This window comes from Carya illinoinensis, chromosome 7 (assembly GCF_018687715.1).
Source record: "Carya illinoinensis cultivar Pawnee chromosome 7, C.illinoinensisPawnee_v1, whole genome shotgun sequence".
NCBI lineage: Eukaryota > Viridiplantae > Streptophyta > Magnoliopsida > Fagales > Juglandaceae > Carya > Carya illinoinensis.
This window is the reverse complement of record NC_056758.1, coordinates 42,183,000-42,201,286: the sequence shown is the minus strand read 5'-3', so window position 1 is coordinate 42,201,286 and position 18,287 is coordinate 42,183,000. Positions and strand designations below refer to the sequence as shown.

Below are 18,287 nucleotides of genomic sequence, written 5' to 3'. Positions count from 1 at the left end.
TCATAGTTTGAAAAACGAAAGACAACCCGGCATATTAAAATCAATGAATATTAAGAAAAAGGAACTTCTTCATATAATATTCATATTTACGAAATACAAAAGACAAAATGAAAAATATTAAGAAAAAGGTATTTCATTTTGTACAATCATACTTAATCTCATTTTATCATTGAAATCTATGTATTAATTGGTTTTTAGCTTTTGTAAACGCGGCATACTTCACATTGTTTTACTGCAACATTTTGTCGATATACAATTTTAGTAATGTTCTAGTTAAAAGACTCGCATTTGGTATATTGTTGCCGATCTTCTATCTTATAAAAAATAAAATATTAAAGTTTATTTTATATATAACCAATATAATTATATGAAAAATTCTAAATATAAACTCACACATCAAACTTTTTATTTTTTATTTTTTTCTTTTACTAAATATTTGGTATATAGATAATAAGTAGAAGAATTTAATTAGTTTAAGAAGAATAAACTCAACAAAAATTTTTAAAAAATTTACAAAATAAAAAGATACATAGTGTGTAGTGTGTTGGTTTCTGTGTAGCAAAATTTTTATTTTTTAATATTATTATTACTTTGATATTTGAAAAAAGTTGAATAGAGATTTGAAAAAATTGAATTGTTTATTATATTTTGTATAAAAATTTAAAAAATTGTAATAATAATATAAGATAAGAGTATTTTTCAGTCCAAACGACATTTTAAAACGTTATTTTAATTTTCAAAGTGATGATGATTTCGATTTTTACAATATTATAGACAAAAATTTTATGTGTAATTATTTTATATATATTTTTATTCACTCTATTGATGTGATTGGTTACGTACTAAAAAAGAATTAATGTAACTAATCATATTGATAGAGTAATGTTATATACAGTTGTAGAGTATACAAGCGTTGTACAGTCTCTTTGAAAAATAGTGAGGTCTAATATTAAAAAATTAATTTTTTTCACGTAGGTTCTGTATTTTTTTCAAATAAATTTTACTATGCACAAGCAAGTTTGTTTATCAATTCGTATACCGATAATCTTTTTTATTTTAAAAAAATAAAAAAAATCTATTATCTTATAAAAATTATTTTTATTTTTAATTCATATCGCTTTATTAAATATATGTCTTATATTTGAGTTTTGCTACACAACCTTCCAACACCTCAACACTCTATATTTTTTTAATGTTTTAATATTTTTTTGAATTTATTCTTTTTAAATTAATTTAATTATTTTATTTATTATTTATATATTAAATATTTGATAAAAAATAAAATAATAAAAATTAAAAAAAATATAAAGTGTGGAGTGTTGGGAGGTTGCAAAGGTTTTTTCCTTAGATTTTAATATGAATATGCGAATTAGTGAATAAAATCTGCTTCTAAGATATTTTTCTTTTGGAAATTACGACCATTCGCACTACAATTTACAAAACCCTGACCCCATTCCTTAGTTCCTTCTGTATAGCGTCACAAGCAGGGTGACCTAAGAATCTTTCTACTCGTTCAACCATGTCCTTCGCCGAATCTCAATCTCCTTCATCCGGCGCCGTGCCAGAGCAGCCGCCGCCTCCTCACAACCAGCAAGAAGAAGAAGACGAATCTTCCAAATCTCAGAGCAAGAAAGCAGCCAAGAAGGAAGCCGCCAAGCAGGAGAAGCTCCGCCGCCGCCAGGAAGCCTCATTGGCATCGGCCGCGCAGTCTCTCTCCGTCGAGGAGGACGACCCGCTCTCCTCCAACTATGGCGATGTCCCGCTTTCGGAGCTCCAATCGAAGGTTGCAGCCGACGTCCGGGAATGGACCGAGGTCGGTGCGCTGACCGAGGGGCTGAGCGAACGGTACGTCCTCGTGCGTGGGCGCGCGCAGGCGATCCGCGCTGTCGGGAAGAACATGGCATTCCTGGTCGTCAGAGAGAAGGGGTTCACCGTCCAGTGCGTCGTTACGGCGCAGCCTGACACCGTGAGCCGCCAGATGGTGAAGTACGCCGCTGGGCTGAGCCGCGAGTCGATCGTGGACATCGAAGGGGTAGTCTCCGTGCCCACTGTTCCCATAAAAGGCGCCACGCAGCAGGTTAGCTATCGATGCTCCGTGTTTATATATGAATGCTCTCATACTTGCGAATGCACAGAGGTATGTTGTGATTCATACGATTCCCCTGGAAGAGTGCGTTATACTGTTTTTCATTCAAAACGAACGAGGAATATACACATTTTTTTTTATACGTAGCATACTCGCACAAAATTTGCACATCTATTCACTCAAAAATTTCAGATATACGAAGTTGATTATGTGAAGCACAGAAGAAATGGGTACGTGTTTGATTCTTAAGCTGCAGTTGGCCATATGTGGATAAAGTAGCAAACTTGAACTGATGGCGATCAATGGCCTTAAGTTGGTTTGCATTTATTATGTATAAATTGGTCGAAGTAGGTAGACGCAGATCGTCTGTGAAAAGGATTGAAGGAAGTTTTCCATTTAAGTAGTTAGGACTGAGGTGGTTTCACAAATATTTTTTATAGATATTTTTTTTATTCTATTGATGGATAAGAGTTTTATATATCCCTGAAGGTTGAAGTTCAAGTGCGGAAAATATTGTGTGTTAACAAGGCTATGCCAACCTTACCCATCAATATTGAAGATGCTGCTCGCAGTGAAACTGAAATTGAAAAGGCTTTGCAGGTACATTCACCGATAATGCTCTCTCTCTCTCTCTCTCTCTCTCTCTCTCTCTCTCTCTCTCTCTCTCTCTCTCTCTCTCTCTCTCTCTCTCTCTCTCTCTCCTGTGCATTCCAACTATTTTTTTTGTACTGAGCCTTGCTTAAAGCTATTTTCCATGACCATTAAAATTTATTGGCCATTTCTATGTATAAGTTTTTACAAGTGAGAAATAGTGCAAGAGGCACAACACAAGTACTTCTATGTATAATTTGTTAATTGATTACGTGATGGGTGCAGGCTGGAGAACAACTTGTTCGTGTTAACCAGGATACTCGTTTGAACTACAGAGTTCTTGACATGCGAACACCTGCCAATCAAGGAATTTTTCGCATTCAGTGTCAAGTTGGAAATGCAAGTTCCTGCCCTTTCTGGATCATGTTGTTTAAATAAAAAAATCAGCCAGTCATACTTGATGGATTTTTTGTCATGACATTATGTGTCATGCCAAGCATGATAGGCAATGCTATTTCTTGTGGCAAAGTTTTCCACAACTTGCTTGATGCATAATTCTAGTTTCCCCCGATAATTTTTCCTACTCTGTGTGTGTGTGTGTGTGTGTGTGTGTGTGTGTGTGTGTGTGTGTGATTACAAGTTGCCATTGGCTGGAAAATAAGGGAAGGAGGAAAGGCACGAGAGAATAAGTTGGTTTGTGAATGAAAGAAGATTATTCTTGTCTCATATTCCCTCCAGTCCCAACATAAATTAATGGCAGATTGTGAGTTGTATTTTGTCTCATATTTTTTATGGACTTATAGTAACTTTCTCAAGAAAGATTATTTAATAAATGATTTTTTTAAAGATTAAGTAGTAATTGATGATGTTATAAATCACTCAAATTGGGGAAGTTGGTGATGATTACTTTATTGAGATGCCATGACTCAAAAGGGCAAACCTTATTTTTTAGCTCTATGTCTACCCATGCTCCATTGTGTAGTTATGATTTTTTTAGGTTTTGTTACTTTCTTCTTTATTTAGTTATAAAGTCCCAATGGAAGGCCTAAACCACATGACCTATACTCCAAAAGGACTAGTCAATGATACAATTGGAGTTTCATTGGAACTTTATAAAGAGCAATAACTTCTCATTCCCAAGCAACGTGGGATCCCATATACCACCTACTCTTATCCTTGTCATATGGGGTATCACAATCTCCCCCCTTTAAATTCCTGACGTCCTTGTCGGGCTACTCCATCATAGGTAGTACGGCTCAAGTTCCACATTTTTGGTTGAAACTGACTCTGATACCATTTGTAATGCCTTAATGGAAGACCCAAATCACATGGATTATACTTCAAAAAAACTAGTTAATGGTACAATTGGAGCTCCATTGGAATCTTATAAAGAGTAATAATTTTTCCTTCCTAAGCAATGTGAGATCCCATACACCACCTACCCTTATCTTTATCATATGAAGTATCGCATTAGTATGGGAAAATTAAGTACCAAGAAAGCGTATTGAAACCTTCAATTTATTCCATTAGAAACAAACCAAGCCTTTTGCTTTCTTAAAAGAGCTTAGGGAGTATATATATTCTGTCCCAATTCCGTGTGCGCTTTAGAAGACTGAACAGTGCTCAATTAGTTGCAATACCTTGCAGGTATTTAGACAATTCTTATTATCTAAAGACTTCGTTGAAATCCACACTCCAAAATTAATTGCTGGCTCAAGTGAAGGTGGTGCTGCTGTCTTTAAATTGGACTATAAAGGGCAAGCTGCATGCCTGGCTCAATCACCTCAGCTTCACAAGCAAATGGCAATTTGTGGTGATTTTGGACGTGTTTTCGAGATTGGTCCAGTTTTCAGAGCGGAGGATTCCTATACTCATCGGCATCTATGCGAGTTTACGGGTCTTGATATTGAAATGGAGATTAAGAAGCACTATTTTGAGGTATAATCGAATTTTGAGTTTGTTTCTAATCAGCATCTAAGTGTAGTGACACCCTGTAATTTGCTGTGCAGGTTATGGATGTTGTGGACCGCTTATTTGTTACTATGTTTGACACATTGAACAAGAATTGCGCGAAGGAGCTTGAAGCTGTGGGGAGACAATATCCATTTGAGCCTTTGAAGGTCATCATTCATTATTAGTTTCGAATACTTGGAATACCCTGATTTTAACATTTTGTATGCTTTTGAACTCTTTAACTCTTGTCTCTATCTTGAATCTGGTTGTTAACGTTTACATTGCAGTACCTGCGAAGCACTCTGCGGCTTACATTTGAAGAAGGCATCCAGATGCTTAAGGTGATGATTGTTTTTTTTATAGCGTTGTGTCACCTCTATGTAGAAACTATTAAGATGATTAAGGCATCTGTGACCTTTAAAAATAATGAAATCATTGAATTGGGGTTAATGTGCATGTGCCTGGGTGTCTCGTTGATGTGTAGGAGTTCAGGGTTTGTAACAGTTGGGGGAAATCCCCACTGGATCTACTATGTTACTTACATGTTTGAACATTTTGATCGATAAATTATACATGGATTCTCTCATTAGACTAGAGTTAAACCCTTATTTCTATGTGTTTTGGTTTATCCTCCTATATACGGTAGCAAATAACATGGTGTTTAGCAGTTTCACAAACAATTATGTTAACAGTACCTTCTTGGTGCTGAAATTAATAGGATTTGCAGATTCTCCTAAGCCCATATCCATGGTTCTTTTAAACAATAAACGAGAAGAAGTGGCAACTTTATGGTATGCCTTATTAAACCATCTTTTTGGCCTCACATGAGGCAACTATCTGGTCCTTGGAGTCACATGGCGCTCTTGAGTGGTAGTTCTCTGATGTGGTTAATGTTTTCCCCACCTCAACTTTTAGGACTCGAAGAAGGGGCCATGGAGGACTCTTTTTGGCTTAAAATGCTGTTCTTTCTTATTGTTTTCTTTTTGGCTGTAATATTTTCATGTGTAATTAGAAATTTCAAAACATGAAAGCAAGAGGTGGGAAGGAGTGACAGAAAAACAGTTATAGTATCTTCTACTTCCAGTAATTGGAAACTTGTGATGCTTATGCTTGATAACACTAGTGCATGGCTTGCTTCTAGTTGAAAGTTCCCCCCTTGTATGATTTTTTAATAAACAAAAAAGGCAATGCTGATTGCCGAACTTTGTCTTGTCTATACAGGAGGCTGGAGTAGAAGTTGATCCTCTTGGCGACCTAAATACTGAGACAGAAAGAAAGTTGGGACAGCTTGTTTTGGAGAAGTAATCTTTCTTGAATTTCCATCCTGCCCATACTGTTTATGTTGTTCTTTTGTTGTCTTTCTTAATTAAATTCTATTATCGTTGATGTAGCTCTGTAAGTTACAAGCAGATTTTGTTTTATGATTTTAGGTATGGCACTGAGTTCTACATCCTTCATCGTTACCCTTTGGCTATTAGGCCCTTCTATACGATGCCTTGCTATGATAATCCAGCTTACAGTAACTCATTTGATGTCTTCATTCGAGGTGAATTATTGACTATTAGATCAGAATTATTGTTGCACTTCTATTTTAAACTTTTTAGCTGCTTTGTTTTTAGTATTTTGTGCTATTGATGTTATGTTATATTATTTGATTTATATAGCATGGATACTCTGTGTGTGTGGGTGTAGCAGCGATTTGGTAACCTTTCAATCTCACCTCCCCCTGTATCTGCTTATAATGTGTTTGTGAATTATCATTCTAGAGATCCAATGTATCCTTGGGTGCCTGTTCATTATCTTATACGTATGTGATATGTTTTGGCTTATTATTTGTAGAACTCATGTCAACATGGCAACACAGATACTGGTTTAAGATAGTCCAACACTTTTCTGACATTACGGGCACGGCTTGTCTCCCACACACGTAGGGAAAAAAAGAAGAGAGAAGAAATCCAGCCAATACATCATGGTTATCCTTGTACTTACAGCACCCACTAACTGTACGCAATATTTTATTCTTGTTGAGTCTGTGTCCTAAGTTTTGAACATTGGGCATGTGTAGACTCTTACCGCACCTAGCTCTTAGAAATTTAGAGATGAGGACATAATGATGTGTATAACAGCAATTAGAATAACCCTTCTAGTAGTTGGTTCAGATCTGAACCTAAGACATACCATAGCCAACTGCACACTCCAAAGAAACCTTTCAATGGATCATGAGTTTAACTAAAACACTTGTTAGTAAATTGTGTTACAAAGTCGTATACTTTTGGGTGAAACAATGTTAATTGGGATGCTATTAAGAAATGGTTAAGTGGAATGCCTCAATTTGAAATTTTGTAAATCAGATGTTATGGAGGAAGTTTGAACTGAGCGATTTCAATGGTGGAGCCTCAAGTTAGGATTTTGCTTTGCCACAATTAGGCCTCTTTTTATAAAAGTTTCATATTCTTTCATGACAAATTAGAGCAAGACAGAGTAGGAAAGCAAAATTCGCAATTGCCAAAGTAGCAGCTGCTATCATTTTTTTTTTTAATTTATAGTTCTTGATGGAAACAATGTCCATGACTTTCTTTTAATCTAGAATGTAACTAGGTGTTCTTTCGTATACTTCTTGTGTACATGGGCTATTTCATTCGTATGAATAAAATCTACTTATTACTTATAAAAAAAAATGATTTTTTTTTTTTATAAGAGCAACTGCTGTCATTTTTTTTTTTTTTTTAAGAAATGAGGTCTAGCCTCTTATTATTAATAACCCTCACTGAGGTGGAGGAAAACCATGCTCACAAAGTTTTTGCACAATAAAATAAATCAATGTCAAATATAAGGAATGCCCAATTTATCTAGCTGAACAATGCCCCGAAAATGTCCTTGCACAAAATCTGAACTGCTGTCATTTACTCGATCTCAATTAATTTTCTTCTTTTGTTCATTGATGTCAATTTACTTTTTTTCCTTGTCCCGTAGGTGAGGAAATAATTTCAGGAGCTCAGCGTGTACATGTACCTGAATTCTTAGTGGAACGTGCACAGGCATGTGGAATTGATGTTAAGACAATATCAACATATATTGATTCTTTTAGGTAATATTCTGCTTCTCATTGATTTTTAGTTTTCCATAATTGCAGGTTTGGTTAACGCAGTCACTTTCCATTGGTGTCCATTCTAATAAAATCAGCTACTTTATATGGATAAAAACCATATAGAATTCTTTGTAGCTCCCGTCTCCCAGCATTTTTCTGCCCAATGTGCATATGAAAGGGTCAAAACCATATAGAATATTTTAATCTGTAATAGGGCCGTGCACTTAATTTGCTTCTCGTGTTTCTTAATTCAGAAGCTCCCGCCCCCCGAAGGTGTTTGTGGGAATATTCTGCTTAATAATTTGGAAACAAAGTTTTCGGACTGACTGAAATATCATAATGTTGGTCTTTACAGGTATGGTGCACCTCCACATGGTGGGTTTGGAGTAGGGTTGGAGCGCGTGGTGATGCTTTTCTGTGGTTTGAATAACATCCGGAAAACTTCTCTTTTCCCTCGTGACCCACTTAGGATCGCTCCGTGATGCTCTATTGCAGCTGTGTTGGACACCCTGGATTTATAACTTGTGATGAATGGCCAATTTATACGACTCATACATATTGCCTTTCTTTAATTTGCAGCTTTTTGTAACAATTAAGTGATTACTTTCTTTAATTTGCAGCTTTTTGTAACAATTAAGTGTTTGTAATCGGTCAGTACCTTCAGAAACATTTTGCATTTTTATTGGAGAATTTCGATCGGATTTTTGCAACGATCATTTTTTAAAATAATAATTATAAAATTGATCAGACGGTGATGGTAAGCTACTTTAAAAAGAGAGAGAGAGAGAGAGAGAGAGAGAGAGAGAGAGAGAGAGAGAGAGAGAGAATGCAACTCCTGGAGAACTTTTTCGGATGGTTTCCTCTGCATGAATCTCACTATATTATGATTTATTAATCCTCTCGGCTATTATTTTCCTCTCTTGAAGTATCTGATATCTTGAATCGTAACCGGTAGAACAAAGATGTCACTTCGGTAACAAAGCTATTTACAAATGACTTTCTGGTCTCTGTACATTTCCAATCTCACATTGTTACGCTATCAACTAATCACGGATTTCATCCTCCAACTTCTAACAGCACGGGCTACAATTAAAACCAATATGATAATTATGTAACATTTAATAACCAAAACCATTACCCACAAAATCATCCTCATCATCACTACTGAAAGATTCAAGCAATTCACTATCCTCATCACCCTCTGTCACAATCTCTAGTAATCCTGTTCCACCCTCCAGCATGAAATCCCCATCATCGTCGTCGTCGTCAATAAGCTCGCTAACACTATCATCGTTACTCAAATCATCTGCATCACTTTCACCATCCCCATCAAGATCTGGGCCTAGAATAGGGTCTACATCAGCATCATCCTCATCTTCCTCACTCTCCGCATCATCAGGATCTGAATCATCATCCATTGGCCTTCTGCGACCAATTTCATAAACTCTTCCTGAAGAGTACATCTCTTCTTGATCATCCATTGTAATCAACCCTACAAAGGAATCTGTTGACTCTGTTGCAAAGTCTAGGACACAACGATCTACAGGTATAGTGGCAATGTCAGAGTAGTTGACTGCATCCACGGTGCGAAAAGCAGCAAAGAGAGGATGCTTGACTCGACGTGTGTGAACAGATGACATTACATCCTCAAGATTTCTCCGAAGGATTGCATAAATCACATCACCGCGTGCATTAAAAGTTACTGTCATTTGATCCAATGAAGGTACACTGCGGAGGAGCCTAAACTTTCGGAGATCCCAGACCTCCGAGTTTATAATTACCTGTAAAAAAGAAAATTCTCTATATAAAAGCGGTCATGGGGAAGAGAGGAGGGGGGAATTTTAAACTACAAGCTTTTGAACAGAACTTTATGCAGTGATGTATAACAACAGAAGGAAGTGGCCGATGCCAGTTTTGAATTCTGGAAGTTCTTCTGAAGGGGAAATGGTAATTAATTAACCTCAAGACAACTATTTTTTTTTTAAAAAAAAATTAGTTTCAAGGCACTAACAAAATCCCATCAAACCTGCCTTATTCACCCAACCTCTGCTGATCCTGTCTGAAACTTGACATACATAACTTAAATACCCGAACAAAGTAATCACAACTGACAAAGAAAAGCCAAGTGTTGAAATTTGGTGCTTAAAATGCTTTCTACTAAAACCATACTGTTCAAACAGAAATAACAGGGTATTGATCGCTACCATTTTCTAGATAATTTTGTATTTTTTTATTTGTTTGTTTGTTTATTTTCTTTTTTCATGTTTTGAACATAGGATGAAGTATCAAAGGAAGAGAAGAAAGTTTAGCTTTAGTGATGAAAAGTTCTACAGGTGGCAACAAATGATAATCATACGAGATATGCACTATAACTGTTGTAGTAGGGACAGGGTGCCGCTGCTTCTGCATACCTCATTCCCTGCTGGATGAAAGCCACCACCTCCATAATCTGTAAATTGATCAAAGCGATGAACGGGGCCAGAAACCCGCCGATCCCACAATACCCCATTCCATAGCAACATAGCATCTGAAGGGCTGAAGTGTATGAGAGAATAAACATTCCCCCGACCTGTAGAACTTGCAGACGTGTCTGACAGCTTTGATTCCAGCTGGCAGGTTTGGATATTGTAGAGGAGAATTTCTCGTGGTGCGGGCTCTACTGTCAGGGCTGCAAAAATGCTTCCAGAATTGCTAGACCTTGCAGCCTTACACCCTTCAAATGGATGCATTGGTCCACCTGAGATTGAAGTTGCGTCCCACAACCTTACATCCTGGGAGCTCGATGAAAGCACCAGCTGCGTCTCACCAGAAATATATGATTCAACAGATGTCAAAGGAGACTGGTGGCTTGTGCAGCTCTCCAGCACATTGTTGCTGTTGGAGTCAAAAATCTTGAGCTCTCCAGAGTGGCTGCCAACTGCAAGACGAGAGGAGTCCCCAAGAAAATCAATGCATGTCAAAAGCGCCACGGCATCATCCCGACAAGTTCTCCAAGGTCTGAATCTGCTGTAAACAAACTGGCGATCCCTGCGATTTCCATGTACCCCACCATATATACTTTTGAACTCACGTGTACCAAGTCTGCCTGCTACATTTGATGGGGCATCAAGACTTCGTTTAGGTTCAGGACAAACATGTGGATGCAAGAGAGAGAGTGGCGGAAGAGTGGTTATAGGGGCCGGGCATTGGCGATGCTGGTGCTTCAGATACTGAACAACAATAGAATCTAGAGTTAACTGCTCTGTGCTGCTGGGCTGAGGATCATTTAAAATCCCAAGTTGTGAGGATGGTGTCGCCTGACCCATATGGGTGTTGCCATGTTGGTTATCATCCTTATAACCTGCCACACCCCCAATTGGCATTGATTGCCAATGCTGATCTCTTACAATAGAACTTGGGGTAGAAAGTCCAATATTATCAGTTAGCAGGTTGCTTTGACGGCCACTACTGGGTGTTGGACAAACTGGAGACCGGAGTCCTTGCTCACCTGTGTTAAGTCGCTTTCCGGGGGATGAAACCAACCCCACATCCTTCAACTCTGATAATTTTCGCTTCATTGGCAATATAATTGGAGTCTTACATTGAGATTCTGTATCAAAATTAGGTTTTGGCAAGGACTCTGATGAAGTTTCTGATGCAATTGCAGGTACAGAAGATTGCTTTGATGTACTGAAGATTCTCCTGACAGATACTGGTTGGCAATCATGGGATTGCAACTGAGTTCTTGAGTGTATACCAAAAATTGGTGAGAAAGCCAGTGAATTTTTCTTTGAAGAAGATACAGTTGAATCGCACTTCAGGCTTGTATCCTCATTCTCTGCAGTGAGTTTAGGTTTTTCAGTGAGAAATCCACAAGGGGCTCGACCAGAGGGCCAATGGAGCTGTATAGAGGGGACTTCTGGCGCAGAGGTTTGGTGCGCAAGAGATGATGGAGCTGCCAAGAACAGCAAAGGAGTCAACTGAGCCTCTTTTAATAGTGTAGCAGCAGTTGCACCCAAACCAGATGCCTGTAGGTGTTCATGGATTAGAAGTAAAAGTTCCCTGGGATTTTCATATACACAGACAACAAGAAGAAAGAGCCAAAAGGTGAGAGGAAAAGGAATTATTAGAAAGAAGTGGGTGGTGAATTTATACAATAGCACTACACAAGAAATTAACAAGTACCTGGAATGGTAAGTAATCGGAGTAGCAGCAGCAATAGCTGCTCTTTCTATGCGCCTCAAAGTAGGGGTAGCAGCATCAGTAGCTGCTAACGTACTTGCACGCCCTGAATTTGTCACAATCTGCATATAAATGGTGCAAGCATATATTTCAGTTACTTATGCGATGAGAGGGGGGATTATTCAACATTGTTGAATAACATTTTTACTTATGAGAGGGGGGATTATAATTGTTAAATAACATTTTTGCTTATGAGAGGGGGGATTATAATTGTTAAATAACATTTTTGCTTATGAGAGGGGGGATTATAATTGTTAAATAACATTTTTGCTTATGAGAGGGGGGATTATAATTGTTAAATAACATTTTTGCTTTTAAGGAAACCCGACTTGAACTGCAGAGCTCTAAGCTACCTCTTACCATTTTTTTTTTTTTGGTGTTGGGGGGGGAGACTTACTGCAATCAGTTCAATTGCTGCCTGGGAAAGTTCAGCTTGCCACCTGCCTTGCTCAGTTCCACATGTCTGGCCTCCTGAATCTCGAATTAGTTCTGATAGCTTTTTCCCAACCTAGAATGTCAAGTTGCACTTAGTAACACCCCAGTTTTAGTTAACATATCCAGACAGCTATGACTTAACATCAGAATCACGGCAACCTAATTGAATGCACAAAGCTTAACATTTTTTAATTAACAAACAAATTTGGATGTCTTCTTTTTAAAATCCTCAAATGGGGATTTTTTTCCTTGCCTTGAAGATTCCGATAACAGTACTCCCATATTCCTTCCTTTGCAACTAGAACTAAATGTTGAGGAAAATACGGGGTATACTGATAAAGGGGGAAGACAATGTGTTGTGCAAATGGCAGAAGTATGTTGTCTCTTTAGAGGACCACCAATAAGAATGGTTTTCATAAGTATAATTCCTTGTTCAACAGGTATTAGAAATGCAAGTCCACCAATGAACTCATTTCTGAGAAAAGTGAATCATGACTATGAGAAGACCTATGAGGAACATCTAATAATGGAGCAGTATACAACTGGGTATGAAGTATGAGCTGAAGCGTCCTAGGATGGGTTCAATTGGTTGGAGCGGGACTTGATACTTATGGTAAAAAGATGTAAACTAATATTTCAATTCACCTAAAAGGCTAAAAGTATTAAATTAATTAGACGAAACGATCATTTACCTGTAGCTTTGTCAATATATGTGCAATTGTATCATCTCTGGCTAGACCAAGTAGAACACGGCAAGCTAGAGCACGAAGACAATCAAGGGCAGCAGGAGGTGAATATATACGTGGCTGGAGGAGATGAAGTAGGACCTTTATACCATTGTTTGCACGTACAGCCTCTCTTGCTTGATGATATCCTAGTTCCAATTGGGTAGCAAGGCCAGCACAACCTGCACCAGCACCTAAAGATATTCTACGATCTCCAACCAGTCCCGAAGTAGCTGTGGGAATAGGAGATTGTGAAGTGCTACTGATGTACTGGGTACCAACTCCTGTGGCATTTCCCCTATCTACCACACTAGATTCCCCATTCCGCTCCCTTGGATCACTCTGGCCGGACATGTTAACAGCTTGATCTGAGACATTACGTTCTGTGTTTTTGTCTCTATTCTCCATCCCAGAACCATACGAGGTTGGAGTAGAAACAGAATGTGGACCTTGTGCAAGTATAGGTGGTTTATTGCTGATTGCAGGTGGAGGACAAACAAGATTTACTAACACATTTAGTGCTGGTTGGATGATCTGCAAAGGTATCAGCAAACAATTAGAGAATATGATACAATGCTGAATGAAAAGAAAGCATGATACTAGTCTCAGAATCTGCTTCCAGCGAAATGTTACGGGAGAATAATAAAATAGGAGAATACGTCTTACCTCTGGGTCCACATAACTACTAGCACTATTTGCTGCATCCAAAATGACTGCTATACCAACACAATTATTGCTTAATGTGGCATTTACAATCATCTTGCGGCTGTTGGGTACTAATGTAACAATATGCAACACACCCAATGCATATTGAAGCAAATCGTGCAAATAGCGCTCAACAGGGAGGGCCTGCATAACAAAAATCAGATATATCAGGAGAACACGAATGAAAAAGAAAGAAAAAAGGGGATATCGAATACCTGGCACAATTCCAACAAGGTAAAGTGTCCATTAGAGCTCAAGAACTTCTCTACCGCAGGCCAACGAGTTCTTACAAATGCAGGACCCAGCTTTCGATCCTTTTGTAACTGCAGAAATACCGCATCCATAGCTTCATTACTGATATCAAGTGGCTTGTAGACTGCCCTTACACTTGGAGTATTCCGAGCTGTACTTCGATTGTTTTTATTTGGACGGATCGAATCCACAAGCAAAAGAAGGTGAGCTCTAAAATATTGCCGCAAAGCAACACAGGTATGATAAGCTATCTGCTTCTCTGATGATGTCAGACCTTCTGCAGGTGAACGATCATTTCGAAATGATCCTGAACTGGACAAACCTAACGCCCCAGTATTTACTCCAGACCTAACTAAGGCAGCATCATTTAGAAGCCCCAGTAATTTTTGTAAACAGTCCTGAGCATCAAAGGCATCAAGAACTGCTCGGAAAACAAACGCAGCAGCAAAAAACAAGGCAGCATTTTTTCTAGCTTGGTCCTGAGGGCACTCAAGAAGTTGGATAGCTAACTCAACCACCTGGTGTACAACATCTGAGGGAAGAGCGCACACACGTTCCATTATTCTCTGAAAGGAATTCTCAAAAAGTAAGAACCCAATGGACTGACTAGATAAAGGTCATTCTAATCGAAAAATACTAGTAAAAAAAGGTTTCAAACAATTAGACATTACAAGCGATTACCTGGAGAGAACCAATAGTAAACAGGCAGGAAGAAAGACCGAAAAAGGTTTGAGCAACTCTAGGGACACCAAGCAGTTTCTGCATGCCACCCCGATCCACAAATAATGCGGCGAATTTTCGGTGCGCTGCCAATGCACAGATTAGCTTCATTACATCAGGCAAAAGAATTGCAGCCTTTGATTCCTCCTCGTTTCTGGAACTCCATTGTAATAATGCAAGGCAGACATCAACGCCCTTCTCATGAAGTACAGGCCCAAGAACTTCAACATATTCTCCAAGTATCCCAAGGCATTGAATACAGTATTTTTCCCTCAGCTGTGCAAGAGATTCCGAGTCCAGGATGAAATATTCTTCCACATCCTCACTAGTTTCTGTCTCTGTGTAATGTAGATTCAGCGAATTATTATTGATGCTACTAGAGCTCCTGAAACCATTGTATGGAAGTGTTATTAATCTGTTAGTCAAATTAACAAAACTAGGATGTTAGCAATTTCAAGCCTTACATTGTGATTCAATCTCTTTATTATATTCTTAAACATCAAATTACCTACCTTGAAACCTCGATTGAATTAGCAGCATCAATAACAGTGGATGCAGCTCTGGAAGCAGCCAAGACTGCAGCTTCTTCATCTTTGGTAGTTTTAAATTCCTTAAAATATAGAGCAGCAAACCATTAAGTAAAAGAATTCACATAATCTATGCTATGTGAGATAGAAAGAGCAAGCATGCTGCATACCTCAAAAGCCGCACTTTTGACAACTTCAGCAGCAGCATCACCTGCTGCTTTGATAGCTTCTGCAGGTGCATTGGCTGTTCTTGCTTCATCTTCGGCAGCCCTAACTGCTTTCTTTACTAGATCAGAGATATCTTTATTTCCAACTCTGCATTCCTGGAAGCAGTCATCGTTATCGTCCCTTTCGACAACCAAAGCATCAAAAGTAATCCTGCCACAAGTCTTTCTAGCATCTGGTAATTTTTTCACATCTGAATGCCTTGAGACACTCCTCTCTCTTGTACTCCGCCCCTGTCCCAATCGACTACCAGATCCTGGTGAGGTTAAAGCCTGTTCATTCTCAGGGCCACCTTCATTGAACCTTCCCTTGCATCTTGATCTTGCCAATCCACGATTTGCTCTGCGCCTTGAAGAGTCATCCCTACCATTCTCATCAAAATCTTCCAATTTTGCCTTCCCATCACGTAATTCTCGACTAAGCCTCCTATTATCGCCATCAGCATCTATCTCATAGGCATCAACCCTTTCATCCAATGCATCAGGTCTTTCTCCCTCATTTATCCTGCATTCTTCTCCATGTCCTTGCAGAACAATGTTTCTATCCTGATCCCTTTCAAGACTTTGGTCATCTAAGGATCTCTCATCCGCTATCCTTAAGCCATCTAAATAAGTTGTTTCCGGAGCTTGCTGAACCCTAATCTTGCCTTCGTCCCTACCTCTTATGCAAGTAGCACCAGATGCAATCTTACCATTTGTTAAATGAGCAGCATCTTTCTGGCTTGTACTCATCTCTCCAAGGACATGCACCCGAAGATAGCGCATAAGCTTGGCAGACAAGCCAGATGTCAACACATCTTCGACTACATGACCACCACTGGAACCAACCCAAATGGTTAAGATGTAATATAATATTATGTTATATCATATCATATTATAGGACATTATTCAAAATGATGCAAACTGGAAAATAAGCACAAACTATATTTACTCCAGGAGCATACCTGGACAAACAAACGGCAAGAATTCCGGTGGAATAGGTCTTCAACATTTCATAATCAGATGCTTCCTTGCCCTTGCAGTTGTGGTCTTCACGGGGAAATCTTGTGGTGTCATCAATCACCCAATTTTTTATGTTCTCTAAGACAGCTTCTTCAAAAACATGAGGATACTGCAAAACAGTTCATCAAATTTATAATAAACCATGAAATTAAGGAATAAGAAAATCAATCTAACAGGTGTAATAAAGCAATAATCTTACAGTCCAAGTCAGTGAGCAGCTTAAAACAAGCCTTGCAGCAGCTGCCTGGATGGAGGGTGGGTATCTTGTTTCTGATAAAAACTTTGAAGATATCAATTCAAAGAAATCATCATATTCCTGAGAATAAGAGGTAGAAAAAATTATGATAAAGAACTTTATTTAAGTACTCTCAATGAAGTAGGTGTTCTGGATGATGTTGCTAAGGTGCACTGTCCAGGGGAAGAGGTGCTGTGGAAGAGAACGGCGAAAATAAAAATAATAATAACAACAGGAAAACAAAAAAAGGGACAAAGCAGGTGCACACAGGCCAAATTTAAATACCCGGACTAGGTTCCCAAGCCGTCCAACGTTATGTGAAGCACGACCGTTAGTGGATGAATGACCATTCTCTTCCATGTATCTGCATTTGAAACAGACATATACATAAAGAAAAAGGTTCGAGACTTATCAAGAACCGAGTAAAGATGAGGGAATAGGAGGAAGTACTAACGGCGAGCGCCAATTCACCATCAATGATAGTCAGAATTGGTTCCTTTTTCGTTTTATTTTTTCCTTTCTTTTAATACACAGCAAATAAGAAGTTACATGTTAAAATAAAACTGAATTTCTACGTCAACATCCCTCAACCAACTAAAAAAACACGCGCAAACACGTGAAGTCACGTCGATACCCACACATTTGGCAAGGGACGATTAGAACTATACCTCCGGAACCCACTAATGGGACATGCTAAAAATGAAATTAACATTTGAATGATCCAAAGCGCCTAAACGCGCACGCACACAGACACACGCAAGCCGAAAAAAACCCACGCCTATTGTTTGACTCCTCGGAATTTAATAAAAAAACCTGTTATAGTAGGCTAAACAAAACCAACTAAAGAGGCAAAAAGAAGAAATGGGAGGGGGCATACTGAGATTCTTGTGTTTCAAGGAGGGAGGCGAGGGCATGGAGGACGAAGGCGCTAGGTTTTTCAGGCGAAGAAGTGATCTTCTCCATCAGCTTCTGAGCCTTCGCGATCAACTCATCATCTTCGTTCCTTGCTTCCTCTTCTACGTCATCTTCCTCAGGCTGAGATTCTGCGGTAGGATCCCGAGCTTCTGCTTGCGGTTGGTCCGCTTGGTCGTCCATGGCCGCCTCCATAGATTATCCAGAAAAAGATGCTTGCTATATTATATGTGGGTGTGTGTTTGTGTCTATAAACGAAGAAATGGCAATGCTAATGAAAGGAATTTGAATGGAGGCCAATTTCAAATGAAATTTAGTTCGCAAAATTATCTTTATTTTTCGCCTGCGGTACTTGGCTTTGAAGTTGGGAGTTGCAGAGCTGAAAGAGAACCAAAAAGAGAAGAAAATGAAAGTTAAGTGCCTTTCGTCAATGAGAAAGAGAGAGAGTGACTAAGGGGGAGAAAGGGAGAGCTCAGGAGTGTTGGGCTTGAGGGACAAGAGAGAGAGAGAGAGATGGGCTGGAGGAGAAAGAGACTCAGAGAGAGAGAGAGAGGAGCGAGGGGGCGGGGAGGGAGGGGTTTGTGCAATCCGTTTGTTCTCCGTATTGCAGT

The 18,287-nt window shown here is 38.8% G+C and overlaps 2 protein-coding genes across 7 annotated transcripts; one reads left to right on the top strand and one right to left on the bottom strand.

Moving 5' to 3' along the window:
• The first annotated feature begins 1,426 nt into the window (after positions 1 to 1,426).
• Positions 1,427 to 8,428, top strand: LOC122315726 (aspartate--tRNA ligase 2, cytoplasmic). 5 transcript variants are annotated; one of them, XR_006244099.1, is made up of 11 exons: positions 1,429 to 2,077; positions 2,576 to 2,686; positions 2,963 to 3,076; positions 4,325 to 4,615; positions 4,687 to 4,797; positions 4,918 to 4,971; positions 5,852 to 5,931; positions 6,061 to 6,176; positions 7,604 to 7,718; positions 8,074 to 8,314; positions 8,356 to 8,428. XR_006244099.1 is itself a non-coding variant. In XM_043131842.1 (10 exons), the coding sequence occupies exons 1-10, from the start codon at positions 1,520 to 1,522 to the stop codon at positions 6,509 to 6,511; spliced, it is 1,515 nt and encodes a 504-aa protein (XP_042987776.1). In that variant the 5' UTR covers positions 1,427 to 1,519; the 3' UTR covers positions 6,512 to 6,562. The 5 variants fall into 5 exon arrangements, 4 of the variants coding, with proteins under 4 accessions (XP_042987776.1, XP_042987774.1, XP_042987775.1 ...); XM_043131842.1 differs by lacking the exons at positions 7,604 to 7,718; positions 8,074 to 8,314; positions 8,356 to 8,428 and adding exons at positions 6,295 to 6,332; positions 6,470 to 6,562 and having other exon boundaries at positions 1,427 to 2,077; XM_043131839.1 differs by having other exon boundaries at positions 8,074 to 8,428.
• Positions 8,429 to 8,668: 240 nt separating this feature from the next.
• On the bottom strand, positions 8,669 to 18,261 carry LOC122315725 (DDB1- and CUL4-associated factor homolog 1). Of its 2 annotated transcripts, XM_043131837.1 has the most exons (15): positions 17,642 to 18,261; positions 17,050 to 17,128; positions 16,896 to 16,956; positions 16,729 to 16,799; positions 16,472 to 16,638; positions 15,474 to 16,344; positions 15,289 to 15,386; positions 14,738 to 15,161; positions 14,020 to 14,622; positions 13,766 to 13,948; positions 13,067 to 13,633; positions 12,337 to 12,447; positions 11,883 to 12,001; positions 10,130 to 11,759; positions 8,669 to 9,499 (listed from the first exon to the last, which is right to left on the bottom strand). In XM_043131837.1, exons 1-15 carry the CDS (start codon positions 17,869 to 17,871, stop codon positions 8,837 to 8,839), a joined length of 5,877 nt encoding a protein of 1,958 aa, XP_042987771.1. In that variant the 5' UTR covers positions 17,872 to 18,261; the 3' UTR covers positions 8,669 to 8,836. The 2 variants fall into 2 exon arrangements, with proteins under 2 accessions (XP_042987771.1, XP_042987772.1); XM_043131838.1 differs by lacking the exon at positions 16,896 to 16,956 and having other exon boundaries at positions 16,729 to 16,845.
• Positions 18,262 to 18,287: the final 26 nt, after the last annotated feature.